At 32.6% G+C, this 17294-nt stretch overlaps 1 protein-coding gene across 1 annotated transcript in view; it reads right to left on the bottom strand.

Moving 5' to 3' along the window:
* Positions 1-17294, bottom strand: part of LOC138128157 (uncharacterized) — a 46668-nt gene that overhangs the window by 9923 nt on the left and 19451 nt on the right. Inside the window, exon 2 of the mRNA XM_069044335.1 lies at positions 15140-16091. Coding sequence (XP_068900436.1) covers positions 15140-16078 — 939 coding nt within the window. The 5' untranslated portion in view covers positions 16079-16091. The remainder of the gene's footprint in view (positions 1-15139; positions 16092-17294) is intronic.

Below are 17294 nucleotides of genomic sequence, written 5' to 3'. Positions count from 1 at the left end.
CCTTGAAACACAACAAGAGCGAAAAAAGGCATTTGCACAAGGTTTGAATGGTGGGAAACGATCTAGGAGGACGCCCTGAGGGTGTCTAGCCAGAAAAAACGCGAAAATTCCAGAAGTAGTTAAAGTGAACAATTACCTTATTATCCAATACTTAACCGATTCGACTGTGATTAAAGACGAGCTGCCCGTTGTGCGACTTGTGGGCGTGTCCATGGATGTCAGATCAGATGTCAAACAAATGTTAAATAGCGCAAGATTGCCCTTCAGTGTTAATAGGTAAACAGTTGTAAGTTGTAATCGTTTGCTATTTGCGTTTTGATAACGTTTGTTGTATTTAGCGAATTTCTGAAGCCCATAAATGGGTAGATGGTATAAAAATTATATGATCATTGATCAGTGATCAGATCACTCAGGTTTGTAGTGTTTTTAGAGCCATTTCGTTTCCTGTAAAATTTTTTTCATTAGGGTTATCAATAGCAAAGTTATAGCGCTGGCCGTTTTTTATAAGACAGCCTGTATTAAAAATCATCATCATTATTATCATAAAAAACCTTACTAAAAATATTGTTCTAGGCTGCAATAAAGTTAACTCTCCAATAAAAGTGATAGATATTTCCAAACACTTTTTGGTTGTTTCCAGAAAATAAAAAATAAAACACTTTTACTGTTTTATTGTCTTTTTGAGAACTCAACAAAAATTAAGCAGAACCTGTCACTAGCTATAGAGCTTTAAAATGACAAAAAAATCTAATTTAGTTTCATTTTTTTTAAACCCATTGAAATAACTGTGTGAACAAATCCGAAATTTTTCTTATTTATGTATTTTCTGTTAAAAATAATGTACGTTATTTTCAGATATATACTGTCAATTATACTCCGTTGTCAATTAAACACGTCTATGGTAAATGTGTTGCAAACGTGTCCCAGCATATATTCCTCGTTGGTCAACGAGCGTAAACAATACAATGTTTCCGATTGGTCTACGTTAATAATAACAATATTCATTTGTTTCCTTGTCACTTAATAGTACAGTGAACTTAACATTCTATTATGAAATTGCGACGGTTTTGGTCGGCGTGATAGGGAATTATTTTATTGGTCTGTCAGTTCCATTGTAATGTAACTTTGATACAGTTTGGTGAATATACTCTAATAAAATAAATTTAATTGTGACAGTAAAATGTTTTAAGTTATGAAACGCTATGTCGATCTTCGAGCTTTCAGTAATTTTTCTTGTGACACACTACGTTTGATTTTTGTTTTAAAAATTGTTAAACAAAGTTTGACATTTTCAGGTGCAGGAATAAATTAATATTAATAAATATCTAATCGACGAAACTTTGCAAGCATTATCGTTCTCAGTTTTGCAACAACATAAAAAATTATTAGTACAGCCGTGACATTGCTAAAATAATATCACACGACCGTCAATTTTTTAATTAGGACCAATTAAACTATTCCTTTGTAGGTGAGGATGTAACGTGCATAAAAATGTCGGTTCAAGGTTTCCTCTAATTGGCGAGATTTCGTCATATTTTCTAGTATTTCGGTCAATACTCTTGAAATTTGTCCGATTTTCGGTAATAAAATATTCAAAAAAGTGACTCAGATTTCAGGGTCGAATAAAAAACTCAAATATTCTTGATTATATTATCATAGCATTAACAGACACGACCGATTTAATCTTGTGAAATATTTTTAAGTGCTTTATTATTTCCTTCTCGCAGTTTTTGACATTTAAAATACGGTTCGCGACGACACGTTTTTGTTTATTTTAAGGGTACACAAAAAAGTTCGCTTTTGTTGTAACGGAAGGTTCCAAATGCGAGAAACAGATGTTGAGTAAACATATGACAGGAATGATTTAGAAAAAATTGTAAATAAAGTAAAGATCTGGGAAAATAATATTTTAATTACTTTCAAATAGTTATTTACTATTTTGCCAGTTTCGACATTAATGTGAAAAAAACAAGAATGTAATAAATTATATCTATGTAAAGTAAGTTTCGTATTCTTGAAAGATATTCAGAAAAAATAGTTTGCGTGCCAAAATGAAACAAGAAAAATGTTTCCGGTACTGATCATCCGTCCATTGACATTACACATTTTGTAACCAATCCCTCCTCCAAACCAAATATGGAGACGTGAGTAAGCGTAATTTGTATAAGTATTACTTTGTGCCATTAAACTAGATAAGTACCATATTTTTTAGTTGTCTTCCAACTCCTTTTTCTAAAATTAACAAGTATGTTGTTCAATTTATTTTCAACCCATTTTTTATTTTAAAAAAACTGACCCTTCGATACTTTACATACAGTTATTTAACAGCTGAAACCTTTATGAGTCAGTCAATGTTGCAGATTATGTTTTTTTATGGGATAACAATGGAAGCTTTTGTATTGAAATTTCGATGGCGATCTGTTATGGTGACAAGCATAAATCTTCGTACAAAATTATGTGTCAGTTTTACAGAAGACGTTAAACTGTACATAATAATAAAATAATAGTAAAACTTACGAAAATTAACCAAGATTATTATATTTCCTTCATGTGTCTAGCAACCAATTGCGTGACAAATATTGACCAATATTTATGAGAAAACAAAAAATAACCCGATAAAATTTCTCTAAAATGCACACTGCAATAATCGGATAAAAAATGTCGGTACCTGATTTTTTTTTTTTTAAATAAATTATTTTGAATAAAAAGGATTGGAAATAATGCGTTTGTTTTCATTCTATTCAGGAAATAATCAGCCGTATACCCCTCGTGCAAAATTTTAATATCGGCAAATTTTTTGCTAATGAACTCAAACATCCATAAATTATTCCGTCAGAAGACCGATTATTATCAAATAAAAGCCCTCGACTTCGTCTGTTTTCGTTCATTAGCAAAAAATTTTCCGATAAAAAAATTTGTACTTTGGATATAATATGTGAGAAAACAAGCACAATATTTTGTGAGAGAAAAATAATTTTCTATTAAAAATGTACGTTGTGGAATTGTGGTGCTCTATAATTTTATTGTGGTAAACTATGTCGAGTCGGTGAAGCTGTCAAATAAGATGTCAACAGTCAAATGTCAAATTATTAAATCTTAGCGTCAGTTGTGAGTTCGACGTCTTAGTTGTTTTGGTTGTGAATTTCTTCAATTTTTCTATATCCTACTTAATTAGAATTACTTTTCTGCTTACAACAGTCTTTATTAAAAACCTGTCATTAATGGACTTACATAACCTTTTTCTATTTGATATCATAATATGTTACAAAGCGGCAAAAATCAAAAACGTATACTGTGTTTTCAATTTGGTTGTAGGTCGTAAAATTTTATGGTACTTTAAGTTAAAGATCTTGCGGGGCTTATAAATCCTAGTTTACCACTAGCAGGTAATATTTTAAGCAGGGTTGTATTGTACATTTGGTATATTTGCATTGTACGGCAAACGGCACGCGCCGCTACCCAACCTTTTCAAACCCAACCATTGTGCCCGTTAATCGCTCATAATATCCAATAAAATTTTACGACCTACAACCAAATTGAAATTACAATATACGAATTCCACAGGACTCTTGATATACCTACGTCCTTTTATAGACACTTTGTATAATCTTATCGGAATCTAATCAAAACGTTAATCCTATCTTTATTGTTTTCACATAGAAAGATTTTTCCCGACGTCCGAGAAGTTTGGTATCTTCAGAAGATATTTTCCTTTAAGAGTGCCAAACATTGAATAGGTACCACTAGTGGTTAAACTTGTTCACTTAAAGAAACCTTTAGTTACCACTGCAGACATACATTATAAAATAAAGTATGTAATTCTTCAAATAAAAATGAAGCAGTAAAAAAATAACTATAATACATAATAAAATTCCCTTAAAATATATTCATGTACTTCTTACATAATTTATTTGACGCACTAGAGTAGGTATATTTTTTCCTGGTAGCGGTTGCGCGCATTATCCCATTGCAGTTGGTGTTGAAAACCCACACAAATTTTGGATGTGCCGACAACCTCGCAACGTTAGGCAAACTAGTAGGCAGATTTCCACTACCGCCAGTATCGCCACCTATCGGCGATTTTAGTCTCACTCATGTTATTATGAGGCTTGCAGCACATCCAACTACGTCACCAACGCCAATTGCGATGACAATAAAATGAAAATAAATGTGAAGTTCTCACGATTTGCAAAATATCAGAAATTAGTAAGGTAATTTAGATTACGACTAGAACGAGTGGAATTTTCACCTAATTATTGCAATAAAATATAAAATACATTCTTGACAAACATGTCGTAAATTGGTAATCATGTCAGTTTACACAAAATGTGAATGTTAATTGTGTCGACAGCGCCAATAAATCTCCTTCAGAAGTCGCCAAGAAATGGGGCCAGGATAAAACTGCCAAATTCTTGGCCTCTTGCAGAAAGCTGAGAATTTGAACGAACCTTGACCTGCACACTGCAAAATAAATTCAATGACACAGGTTTCTGATTCAGGTGGAAAAAATCCCGACACTGCTGCCAACATTCCGTCACGTAAACTTACTATTTACGGATGCAGGGAACTGATGTGTTTGTAAGTAACAAGAGGCATTGCTTTTCTTCAGACACGTTTCTGCTTTTTATTAACGTCGACATTCTTCTACGATACGATCGATGTGCCTCTTCGAAATTTCAAATTATTATTATTGTCATGGAAAAATTGACCCACACGGGACGATAAAATTTTGAGGTCATTTTAGTTAACATTGCAGACTCCATGAGCGGTGAAAATGCGCTTGTTATTTTGTTTAGTGCGGCTGCGACTGTCGTAATTTTTCCTGTTTAAGTGGCTACTTCCAAGGTGAAAATTATGCTCAATTAGATCATGTCGCACGTTGGACGAGAAATGTTTACTAATTGTGTATTAAAATTTTATTATAATCATATTACTCACAAAAAGACCTTCTACTCTGAATGATATGATTATAACTGCGGCAATACAATTTTTCAAGCAATATATGTAGATATAAATTGTCTCATTATAAAAGTAATGAATTTTTTAAATACCTCTTTTTACCGACAATTTGTACATCTTTCAGAGGTCAGGAAAGTATGTTGTATGAGTAGTTCTTCTAAAACAAATAAGAAATTTTTAAAAACTGCAAAACTTCTCCGGCTATTAATTCAAAAGCAGAGGAAAGTAACATAGATTCTTTAGCACTACTGGCCAAAAAAGATCATATCTTCAAAAGTAAAAACATTTAATAGACAGTTAAAGAGTAACGTTGTGCCTAAATTGGTCCTTATATTATAATAATTGACAAATCGTCCAATTCCAGATGTTTTCACCGACTGACAGGAAAGTCTTGATGACTCAAAAATAATAACCGAATGGTTGAATCTTCAGCAAAAAAAATTAAACACAAACTTCATTGGGGAACATAAAAGATGTATTTTTTCCTGTCAATTGTACGTTTTGTTCTCAGCCTGGAAAGCATGGTAAGAGTCAAATACAGTGCAACATTGCTTTCGGAAATGTATTAGTTAATGCCGAATTGCTAAATTATTGTTCTTATATATAAACACCATTCACGTTGTTTTGGAATAATGGGAGGCCATGATTTATTTATTTTTTTAAGTTGGATATACTGTTTAATTTCCGTCACTAAAGTGCCGGACATGCAGACCTAATAAAATGAAAATAACATGTTGCTGACTTTCCGGGGATGTCTGAGTATTCTAGTGCAAACTAGTAAAACTGACAACAGTGCACAAGACAAATTTTCATATCAGAAGATACATTTTTTTCATCACTATCTATAAAGAGAAAAAAAAAGACTCTATCAGAATCAGTTAAAACAATATACAATGCCATTTAAAAAAATTAAAATGAACGATCGCCCATCAATGAGTCCATGGTAAAGGGTACTACGTTTTGTTGTCTGTGTCGGTTTTTAAATTTACATGAGAAATAAGTAGATGGTGTATTTTATACTTTATACAGGGTGAATTCTGACACATTGTAAACTCACTCTTTCTTAACATCGATCTTTTTTGAAAAATTAAAATACGTTCTATTTCATTAAAAAAAATTGGCAAATCGATTTCTTCGCGCACCCTATAGGGGAAACTACACTAGGCTCTAGTAATATGTACGAGTACATACCGTACATAAATTTGTTATGTAATTTATTTAAAGTATTGCACAGAAGAATTAATTAATCTTTATTGACGAACAACTGTGGAAACATTACATAATGTTTGCCAAGAATTTACGTATGCCAATTATTTTTGCTTACACGCGGAGTAAAAAGAAAGCCTTCCTAGGCACAGCAGTTTCTACATTTGTACCTTAAGCCAATTACAAATTGGTTTTAATAATTAGGATTCAGAAAAAATTACTGCAATAAGTGATCAAGACAAAACACAAAAAATCTGAAAATTACAACATAGATATCCAATATAGTATATTATATCATTAAGAGTAGAAGTGTCTCTTTTTGTGCTAAGCCCAGAGATTAAAGACCGAAACGCACTTGAGGTCGACAACTGGGCGAAGCACAAAAAGAGCAGCTGTTTAAATCTAACCTTACTTTTGCGTTGTTTGTTTTTACTCTGCAGACCAACGAGTGGTATGTTCACAATCGACTCTTCAACGCGAACTTTGAGGGGAAATTTAAATTAACACCCGATACAATCATATTCTTTGAATTGTTCCAAGGTAATGCTGTACAGATAAAAATACAAATAAAACAAGTACTGTTATTCCTGGTTTATTTTTTCCAAAATTTCCAGTTGAAGTTTCTTTTCGTCGAGTTTTTTTCTGAAATTATGTTAGTTATATGAGAACTGCAGAAAAAATCTACACAGATTTGCAAGTTGCTTCAGGAACGTAGTAAAGCAGAAAGCACGTTTTCTTTTGAAGAAGATATTTTTAAAATCAACAATGGAAGCCTCCTCAGATTTGCACCCAAAAAAATCGGAAGAAAGATATGACATGTGCTACAGCTAAATTCGTTGCTAAGCAATAATGGTTACCATAATGTAAGTACATACCGGGTGACTTTTAATGACTGAAATTATTTTTGTTCGGTTGGCAACACATTTACGATTTCATGTTGGTACACTTGACTGTCAAATTCAAATATGACAGTTCAAAAGTCAAAATAAATCAAATTGTCATTATCACGATTTATTAATTTGCAAAAATTATTAAAAATCTAGAAACCAAATCAACCAGACTCTGACAAATAACTAAGCGTACTAATTATTTGGGAGTGCCAACCCATTAAATTTGTCACATTCATTAAAAGTCACCCAGTACCACTGTACTAAATGATTTTAAATTTAGCAATACAGTCCGCGACTGTACCGGGTGAGGGAAGTTTTACCGCCCGCACGATTAACCCTATTAAAAAATTAGTAAAAATTACGAAACTTTAGGGTTACATTCCCTTGATAAAAGACTTCAAATGTGTGTAATCAATTTTCCCTTATCACTTAATTCAGAGTCATAAAATTAAAAAAATCGATTTTGAATAAAAAAAAATTTTTTTTCGTACACGCTCATAATTCACAATTAATTCAAAGAACACATTTATGAAATTCGCATCAAAAGATAATTATTTGTTTTTGAATTATTCCAATTTTAACATTAAGAGCGAAAAATGACCAAGATTTACAACTGCAGTGTCATAAATAGATGTCTCATTGTTGGGAAACATCTGTTGACCACTTTTCTAGTAATTCTTAAGTCCCTATAGGGTACCATAAACAATAAACAACCTACGTCAACTTCTTTTGTGTGTGACCGCCCAATTTAATAATAAATCATAGCTAAATTTTGCACTTTAATATCAAATCCCATTTATTTTAAAAACCGGTGATGTTTTCATGATTTCAGTGACACCAAATTTTTCCTAAATGTTTGCAAGGACTCTCATTGAAAAATTATGTAAATTAATGTAGCAGTTATTGAATTATATATTATAAAACGAAATGTTTACCTGTTTCATTAAAATTTTTGAAATTTTTACAGACTGTTCTACAGTGATACACAATCATTCCTGTACTCTTTGAGAATTTTAAATTGATTAGAAGTTTGGGTGTTTTCGCTCGGCCGGTAAAAGTATAAAATGCGAAAAAATAAATTGATGCAAATTAGAACAAACGAGAAGTTGACATCATGTCGAATCAGTCAACTATTTTAAAGATTTTAGTTTATTTAGTAGTTTGTGTTGAAAAATCTCGTCTTATCCACATATTCTATCAACTGTGAAGGTGATGGCACAAACTTACACCACTTATCGATTAAGAATCATTTTCAGCTAAATTTCCAAAAGAAATAATAGGTAGATGGAAAGTTCATCATCGATTTTAAGCCACTATTTCCGGGTTAGAGTAATTACTTTTCCTCTCGCGCGTGATGAACACACTGTTCAGTTTCACATTCTTTCCTAATTATGTGCAATAATCGTTCATACGTGATGGTCGACAATTAAACTTTATATCGAACTTATATGACCCGCGCCTAATTAATTGGAAAGCGTATTCTCAACGGTTTTCACAACTTCCTAAAAACCAAAATGTCAAAACAATATCCACACACAGACCTAGAAAACTGACTGAACGACCTAATTCGCCCCCGCAACGACAGATCGTTTATAACCAAATTAACAAAAATAAATTATTCATAATACCGGTGTTGGTTTTTCTCCAAACATTCCGCTTCCTGTGCCGTACCTCTGATGAGTTAGCAGAAGAGTGGAACGACACTCTAGTCAACACGATTGCATCTTAAACTTCTGACCCATTGCCCGAAGATATGCACGAAGCGACCTGGATCGAGGCACCTTTAAACCACACTTGATTGTGTTTCAGCTGCGGTGTTTATGGCCCAGTAAAGTCATTAGGTGAATATCAAATGGTCAGTCTTTGATTAAGAGACGTGCAGAAAATAAAGTAGGAGTGCTAGAGCTGGAATTTCGGGTGTGTTACTATTAAAGCTCCAGTCTTCCCAAAATAATAAATTGTCATTTTTGTTAGTCTACTGACAAAAATTAGAAAATGCTGACTTTCACGTTTAATTGCCAAAATTTTCACGTGATCTCCAAAAAAGTCTCCAAAGAAAGTTTTACTAAAATAAAAAAAATGTATACACCACTTCGAACCCATTAATAAATTTAAATAAAACTGATTTGCTTAATAAAGCTGTAACGTGAAAAAAAGAGAAATTGAATGATACAAATTAGTCATGTCAGATTTAAAAATGATGAATGAATGGACAGTTTATTAAGATTAATAAATTTGTTGAGTGGAAAAATGATCATTTGTGTCTCAGCTGAGTACAAAAAATTGTAAACAAATCGGATATACAGTGTTTTAATGATTACAAAAACAGGAAAAGGGGAAAGGAAGTTTAATCGAATGTAAGCGTCAAATTGTTAAAAACAGTGGTGAAAGTAGTACTTGTTCTTTTAGCTCCTCTCCTGACAGAGGAAGTATTGAAAACAACAGAAACAATGTCACTAACGACTTCTACCGGATTACTCATGTTTCAGAGCTCCCATTTTTTTACTTTAAAATTTCAAAAATCGTTTTTATAGAGAACTAGAGAATTTTGAGATTCGTTTGGAAATCTTGAAAAAAAGTTTTTCAATTTCATTATTTCATTACTTCGGTTGAAACCAAAATATCTAGTTTATAATTATTAATAGCACAAACTCAAAAAAAATCAATTTCCATTTAGAAAGGTTTTATGGTAAATAAAAAAAAGCGACATAATAAAAATGTATCAAAATATTTACTCGCACAATTCAGATCTTCTTATGTCAGACTGCTAATTAGAGAGCTACAATTTTTTGTGAGAATATTGTCATTTAATTAATGCGTGAATGATAATACAATTTCCTTATTATCGAGTCAGTTGAAACATAAAACTATACGTACTTAAAAAATAGCCACTTTCACTTAGGAAGTGTTGGATAAAAATCGATTCTCATTTACATTTGGAATTTTTACAGAAAATCTATATTAGTTTTCCCCAAAAAAATACAGGGTGTCTCAGCTAAGACTTTCGAGCCTAATATCTCGGTTATTTGCCAACGGATTTTTATGCAATTTAAAATGCAGATATTTTAGACCGGGAAGGTTCAATTAGTAATAATAAAATTACCTCAAGTTAAAAAATTTAATTTTAACATGTTTCCTTTATCGAAAATTATGCGCGATTATTATTAGATTGTTAAACATTAAAAAATAGGGATCTACACAAACAATTAAGTAAATCGCTTGTCTGATTCAACAAAAAGATTAGATTTTGTCGTTAAAACTTTTTGAGCAGTTACCTTTTGAAACAATTGATAATTAATTGCCAAGCAACATTTTGTACACCCTTTAAAGTCTGTCAAAATTGGGCGCGCTTTATTAGAAACGTCAAATTGTGAAAATTTATTGAAAATACTCTAAAAATAAGACTACAGCGGCAGAAATTTCTATATTGTTGAAAAAGGAAAAAAAATTTGCCTATGGAGAGTGTCGGGTAAGAACTTCAATGACACAGTTCGTTTTCTCGTGGAACACTATCCAAATGTAGGGTTTACAAAATGTAACGTTAAGAAAGTCATCAATTTGTTTGAAGACACAGGAAGGGTACGTGAAATAAATTACCTTGCTAAAATATCCCGATCGTGTTTTAGTCCTTTATGGAAGAATTAAAGCATCCAGTATAATAAATTACGTTCAAATGTTGTCTTTAACTTCGGAAGTGTTTGTAAGGTTAGCAAGATAAATGTCAAATATGTCAGCTGCGTTTGTGCAACAAGGGGTGACCAAAATTCGGCAAAATTACGCGTTTGTTTCATACGCGTCTACGTTTTTGCATTTGCAGCCACGTTTAACACAGTTTTCTCTTTTTTCTTACAAACCAGACGTCTTTCAAGGACGAGTTTTTCCCTACAGCATTTTTTTTTGAAGATCATTTTTTTATGTAAATCTTAATTGATTCAACATTTTAAAAAGGCATATAAAAATTACGTTTTTAAGACTTGGGTGATTGCATTAATGCATTAATAACCGAGTTATTAGGCTCGAAAGTCTTAGCTGAGTCATCCTGTATACAGGCTGTTTGATGAAAAACGCCTCAACCCATAACTTTTTTATTTATTACCCGATTTCAATGAACAAAAAAATCAAAGATATAGTTTTTCATGCCCTACGAAGTAGCAATAAAATATTTTTTTTGGCGTTATTTTCAGTAGCTAACGATATTCAACTTTTTTTTTTAAATGTACACATGTAGTTTTTTAGGCTTGGTCTGGTAAGGTTTTTTTTTCTGAATCTAATGATGTATTGAAAGTTATCATTTGATTCATAGCTATCTGAGAAAAAAGTAAAACATTTTTTTGTGGTTCAGGTTATTATTATAAAATTTTTAAGAGTACCGTGAAAAACAATCGGAATACAAAGTACGATAAATGTCATCTGAACGTCAGCTTAGAAATTTTCATTTGCTTTTTTAAACTTTTTTTACTTAAGAATAAAATAACATTTGTCAGTCATGCAGGATAGCAGTCATTTGACTATTATTTTATGTTCGAGTGTAATAAAAATCGTAATTCGTCAAAAACAAAAAGTTAATAGAAAAAATAATAATAATTATTATTATTCATGTTTTCTAAGAAAGTAATAATAAAACTCTTCAAGATTGCACCTGAAAATTTTCAAACTCACACTTGACATTTGTTGTTATTTGTATTCAAATTGTTTTTCACGGCACACTTGAAAATTTCATAATAAGCTGATCCACAATTAAAAATTGTTTTATTTTTTTTCTGTCAGCTATGGACCAAACGATAACTTTTAATACATCATTAGATTCAGAAAAAAAAAACTTTACCAGAGTGAGCCTAAAAAACTACAAGTGTCCATTTAAAAAAAAAAAGTTGACTATCGTTAGCTACTGAAAATAACGCAAAAAAAAATTATTTTATGGCTACTTCGTAGCGCATGAAAAACTATGTCTTTGGTTTTTTTGTTCATTGAAATCGGATAATAAATAAAAAGTTATGGGTTGAGGCGTTTTTTATCAAACAGCCTGTATGCATTTATTGGGCGTTCACGCGAAAAGTTCGGATTAGTTTACTTATGGTCCCTTTAAAACGTTACAAATTGAAGGTTTAGGATGTTAGTCAGTCTATAGGGGGGGCATGATTTCGTATATTTGTTGTATACTCATAACGTCTAGCGTCAGAGTAGTGATGGGACAACTATTCTGAGTTACGTAGGAAACGATATCTGAAACGACTTATAACGTACTAATAGTTTTATGAGGGTTGGAACGGTTGGGACAGTCCATTGCTGTCGGCCGTCATAAATTACTCAAATTATTGAAGGTTCAGAAATGGGGTGTATTTAAACATTTGCTACTACGGTCCAGGTTTGATTTGTTGTCTATGCTCAAAATAAAATTTTCGCTTCATACGACAAACATTTTTATTTGGTGGTAATTAGTAGTCCTAGGCAGATACCTAGAAAGGCCCGGAAATTCCTGGTACACATTACAAAATTTCGAGTACGGATCTTCAAGCTACAAACGTTAGGAGCTTGCCGAAACGACTGAAATCAGGTAGTATTTACTAAAAATAAATAAATAATTTTAGAAGATAGTAAAAAATGTGAAAATTAATACTGCGATGAAGACGTCACAAAATGAGAAACACTTTTACGAAATTGTTTTGCCAAACTAAAGGCATCTCTATTGAAAAAATGTTTTGTGAGGATGTGCAACAGTATGAGGGTAACATCATATCATTTACTTTTCAGACGTTTTATGATCCTTGTAACAAAATAATTCAATTTAACTGTGGGCGACATTTACATATACAAAAATACCTTGAAATTCTTAACAGTTTTGATCACTATTTTTAAATTTATTTCAGTATTTGGTCCTCTATCAAATTTTCCTTCTCATTCAAGAACATGAACAAACGTGGGAAACTATTTCAACATTCGCGTTAATCGCGCTAACCTTCTGAATTAATTTAAATAAACATCATTGTCCTTGAGTTTGCACTTTACAATTGTCCGATTTTCATAGATATGCACACCTATTGTTAAACTCGTTCTGAGGAAAATCTCCGGGATAAAATTTCGTCAAAAACTTTCGATACGATTTACTGCAAAAAATCTCATCTAGATTTGCTTTTTTCTCATAATTAAGTAACAGATACACAGTTTCTTATGCAACTACACAAAAATATATGACGGAAATTCGCAGTATCTATTTCCTCTTTCTCTTTCACTGTGAATACGTCTGTCTGATCCCAACAATGATATGAGGAGATTGCTACACGCAGGTGATTAGCATGTCGTCTGTCAACTGGCGTCTTATGTAATGATATCACTTGTTTCGCCTTTCCAGTGAACAAACTGACAACGTTTTGACGAGAGTTTGCAATCCAAAAATTTATTCTTAGCAACAGTTTCTAAATTTATAATTGCAGAACGTCAAAAAAGAGAACTAAATCTACCGTTCACATTTGTAAAAAATTAAGAGTGGAAAAAAGTGTGTCCAGTAGAGAAATGCCGGCGTTTACTTTCCAATGGCGACGAGTCAAAGGTTAAATGTCTTCTGTCGTGAAATTAATTGGTTGATGAGAAAATATCAGAAATGCTAGTTGCATTTAGTAGAATTTAACAAATTTAGGTCACATTTTTACTTCAAAATTTATTTATAATTATTTTTTCCAACATCGCTTTGAAAATGATACTTTCATCACTCAATTTAGTGAGGAAAATAGGCGTTTGCATCACTAGTGAGGAAAATGGAGAAAGTAAACTCACTAGTGAGGAAAATTTATTTAATAATCTACTACCTACTTATAAATATAAAAAAATTAAAACACTGTTATTTGCATTAATTGAAACTCCAGCTCCGGAAGATTAAAAAAATAGGGGAGTAAAATAATTATAAAGAAATTTAAAATTGAGACTCTTTTTCATAAGCGACGTTGGAAAAAATACTATACACATTTCGTGATCAAAGTGCGATTTTTCAACTCGCAATACTATCCTCACTCGCTGGCGCTCGTGAGTATATCATGTATTGCTCGTTGAAAAATCAGGCAATTTCATCACTTATAGTGTAATATACTATTAATTATTACAGTGATACAGTAACAATTCAAATCGTAGTCTGTCTAATAAACAATAAACAATTTTTCTAACACCAGTTATTTAGGACATTTTCTATTTATTCATATTTTTTCTATATTTAATATACAGGGTGTCCCAGAATTGCCTCCCCAGAGAAAAAAGGGAGTATTTGGGTAACTGTGACAATCTGAATTTGAAACAAAAAAAGTCCTATCTCAAACGATAATGGAGAAAATATATCCTAACCTTGACCAATCAGAGTTGAGCACCATCAAGGTAGAATGGCCGCAGTTTTGCGTTGTCGAATAAATAAAAAGCGAAGGAACTGTTTTCGTAAAATTAATCAAGCGGTAAGTTTCAAAAATAATTCATCACATAAAAAAACAGAATCTGTCAAATTTGTGTTGTGGGTGTGGTAAGTTAACTACGCTTCTGTGCTAAAATGAATTTGTTGTTTACATTATAATATCGACTTAAAATTTTCAAGGTAATTAAAACTTAAACAGAAAAGCTACACCTAAAAAATACCTTTATTTGTTACCTCATTTATGTGAATCATCTGTATTTATGTAACACCGTACTAGAAAGTAGCAATAACCGATCTTTAAAAAATCATAAATTTAATTGGTGGGTGTGAACCCGGGCTAGGTATTTTGCATTTTTCAATCGTCTGACATTTCGTCTTTTTCGCCCAGTATGAATCGTAGATACAACATACAATATATCCGTTTCCTTTTCTCACACTCAATTATCCCACTTCATAATCTTATTAAAGCTAGTTCAACATTATAATTCTCACCGGCCTACTTAAACAATTACATTCATTTACGCACTGCAATTAGAAACTTTCAAATGACGAAAATGTATGTAACAAGACAGATTCATTACAACCCGGCGGTTAGTGGCAATTCTTCATGTGCACCGTCAAAGAAAATAAATTTTCATCTTTACAATAGACTGATCTGGTTTAAAATGGAGCACCAGCTCAAGGTTATACTTACAATTAACGGTAGATGATAGAATAGGTAGCACACTATCAAGACGGGATGTATGGTTTCCAATCCGGTCCTATTCTCTTCTTCGTTCTTCACTGGTTTTTGCACGATGCAAGGCCTCCTGCTGTTGGTGGAACTGACCGTGGTCGATATGTTCGAAACGTCACTGTTCCATACCACGTTGTTGTTGTGTCCCTCGTAGAAATTTTGATCCAACTGGTGACCCCTTTGTATGGTGTAAGTATCGTAATAATTTTTATGGTCGTTAGCTAGACCTAGACTCAAATCACTCAAATCCGAATTCGACTTTTTTAAATAATCAAAACCGTTCCTTTTGATTTTATAGTGGCTGAAACACGTAGCAATGAAAGCTATGAACGAGACCGACGCCAAAAATACGTTCAAAACGATAACAAAAACGTTATATTTAATGTCCAAATCGAACGGCATGAATTTGCAAGGATTTGTATCAAAAATCGTCAAGTTTTTGAAATTGCCGCTTCGATCGTTTTGGGCTAAGATGGCGGCCACACCGACGCACGCGCACAAAGTCGTCAGGCAAAACAAGTGGTAAATAACATGAGTAGCTGTCAAAAACTGACGCAGATGTTGTTGCTTCCGGTGGAGTTTCACTGAAAATAGACCGATTATGGCCAAAGTCGTTAAAGAACTGGCTTGGAAGGTGTGAATCGAGTTAAAGATCCAGACAACTACGCTGCAGTAATCGATGTTGATTGTATTTTGATTTAAAGTTACAAATAGAGTGTAGGCTAGAATTGTCAGGTTTCTGATAATGCTCAGGATTAGGACCGAAACGATTGGGATGTCGTAAGGACCCCAGTTTTTACGATTTCGTTGAAAGATGGCGGTTGTCCACACAAGGAGGATTGTTACGATGGGCAGGGCCACCACGGATGCCAGTTGTTCGTTCGTGTAATGTAACATTATGAGGGCAGTTCTGAAAAAAAAAAATCTAAATTATTATGTAGTCTTGAAGACAGTAAAATTATTTAGTTTTAATAAATGATAAATAATTATGAATTTATTGAAGGTCAGAAGTAATCAGAACGAAAGAAACAAATTAATTTTCTTTCATAAATAACTTTTCCATCATTTAAGTGGGAATTGCGAATAGACACTTTGTATTGTAGGTATACAGGTGCTCCAAAATTCGCGGAAAAACTTAGCAATACGTTGTTAAGTGGTTATTAAAAAATCAGGTAAAAATGTTTCAAAAAAATTAATGTTCTTTTTTGTAGACGATATGAAGCTATTTGTTACATTACATGTGGCAACATGTAAAAACATTCTTTTATCCCAATAATCTGCAAATCATATTTCATTTTTGTTGTATCAATGGAAATAAGAAAGAATAATCAAAGCCATGTTGCCATACGTTGTTTGAGGTAAAATCTACATAAAAAACTTCCTGGAAATGCTGTAAACAATGAAGTAAATAATTGCAAATCTGATCATAATCATTCAGAATTATAATACCTACTACCATAGTGGGTGCGGCAACTCACTGGAGTAATAAACTGTCGTGATCTTTACCTGATTTTCGGGCGTTAAAGGGCGCGCGAAGTATGTTGCAGCTCAAGGCACGCAGCCGAAATTTCCATTCTTAAAGCAGTAAGATTTCCTGCAGAAAACTAAAATTTGGCGAGGCAGTGTAAATCGGCTTTTCAAGACGTCGCTACGAACTATCACGCGAACACTACTCCACTGGTTCGCCGCGTCCACTATAGTAAGTAAAAAATAAATAGTCAAAATACAGTTTTATTTAAATACAACCCAAAGTTACTTAAATCCAAAAGCTCGATTTCCATTTTCCCCGGCCGCTACTATACTTTCTCCACGACTATACCAAGAAAAAATAATCTTTGAAAATTGAATTTAATTTGATTTTTAATATTTGACAATTAAAATTGTGTCTCGTTTAGGGGTTGCTACGCGATTCGTGAATTATTGTTAACAAACGCATCCGATTGACGATCTGCCGGTGATAGAATGAAAATACGAGGAATGTGGAATTGATATCATTCTTTCATTGAATGTTCAACAAAGAAAGGATAATTTATCTGTTAAACATAACAACGTCGAAGTAAACTATTTTACCTACAGTTGTAAAGCAGGTTTATCACGAACTTGCAAACATATT

Source organism: Tenebrio molitor, chromosome 4, assembly GCF_963966145.1.
Source record: "Tenebrio molitor chromosome 4, icTenMoli1.1, whole genome shotgun sequence".
Classification (NCBI taxonomy): domain Eukaryota; kingdom Metazoa; phylum Arthropoda; class Insecta; order Coleoptera; family Tenebrionidae; genus Tenebrio; species Tenebrio molitor.
Note: the sequence above shows the minus strand (reverse complement) of the source record. Positions and strands in the feature narration are given on the sequence as shown.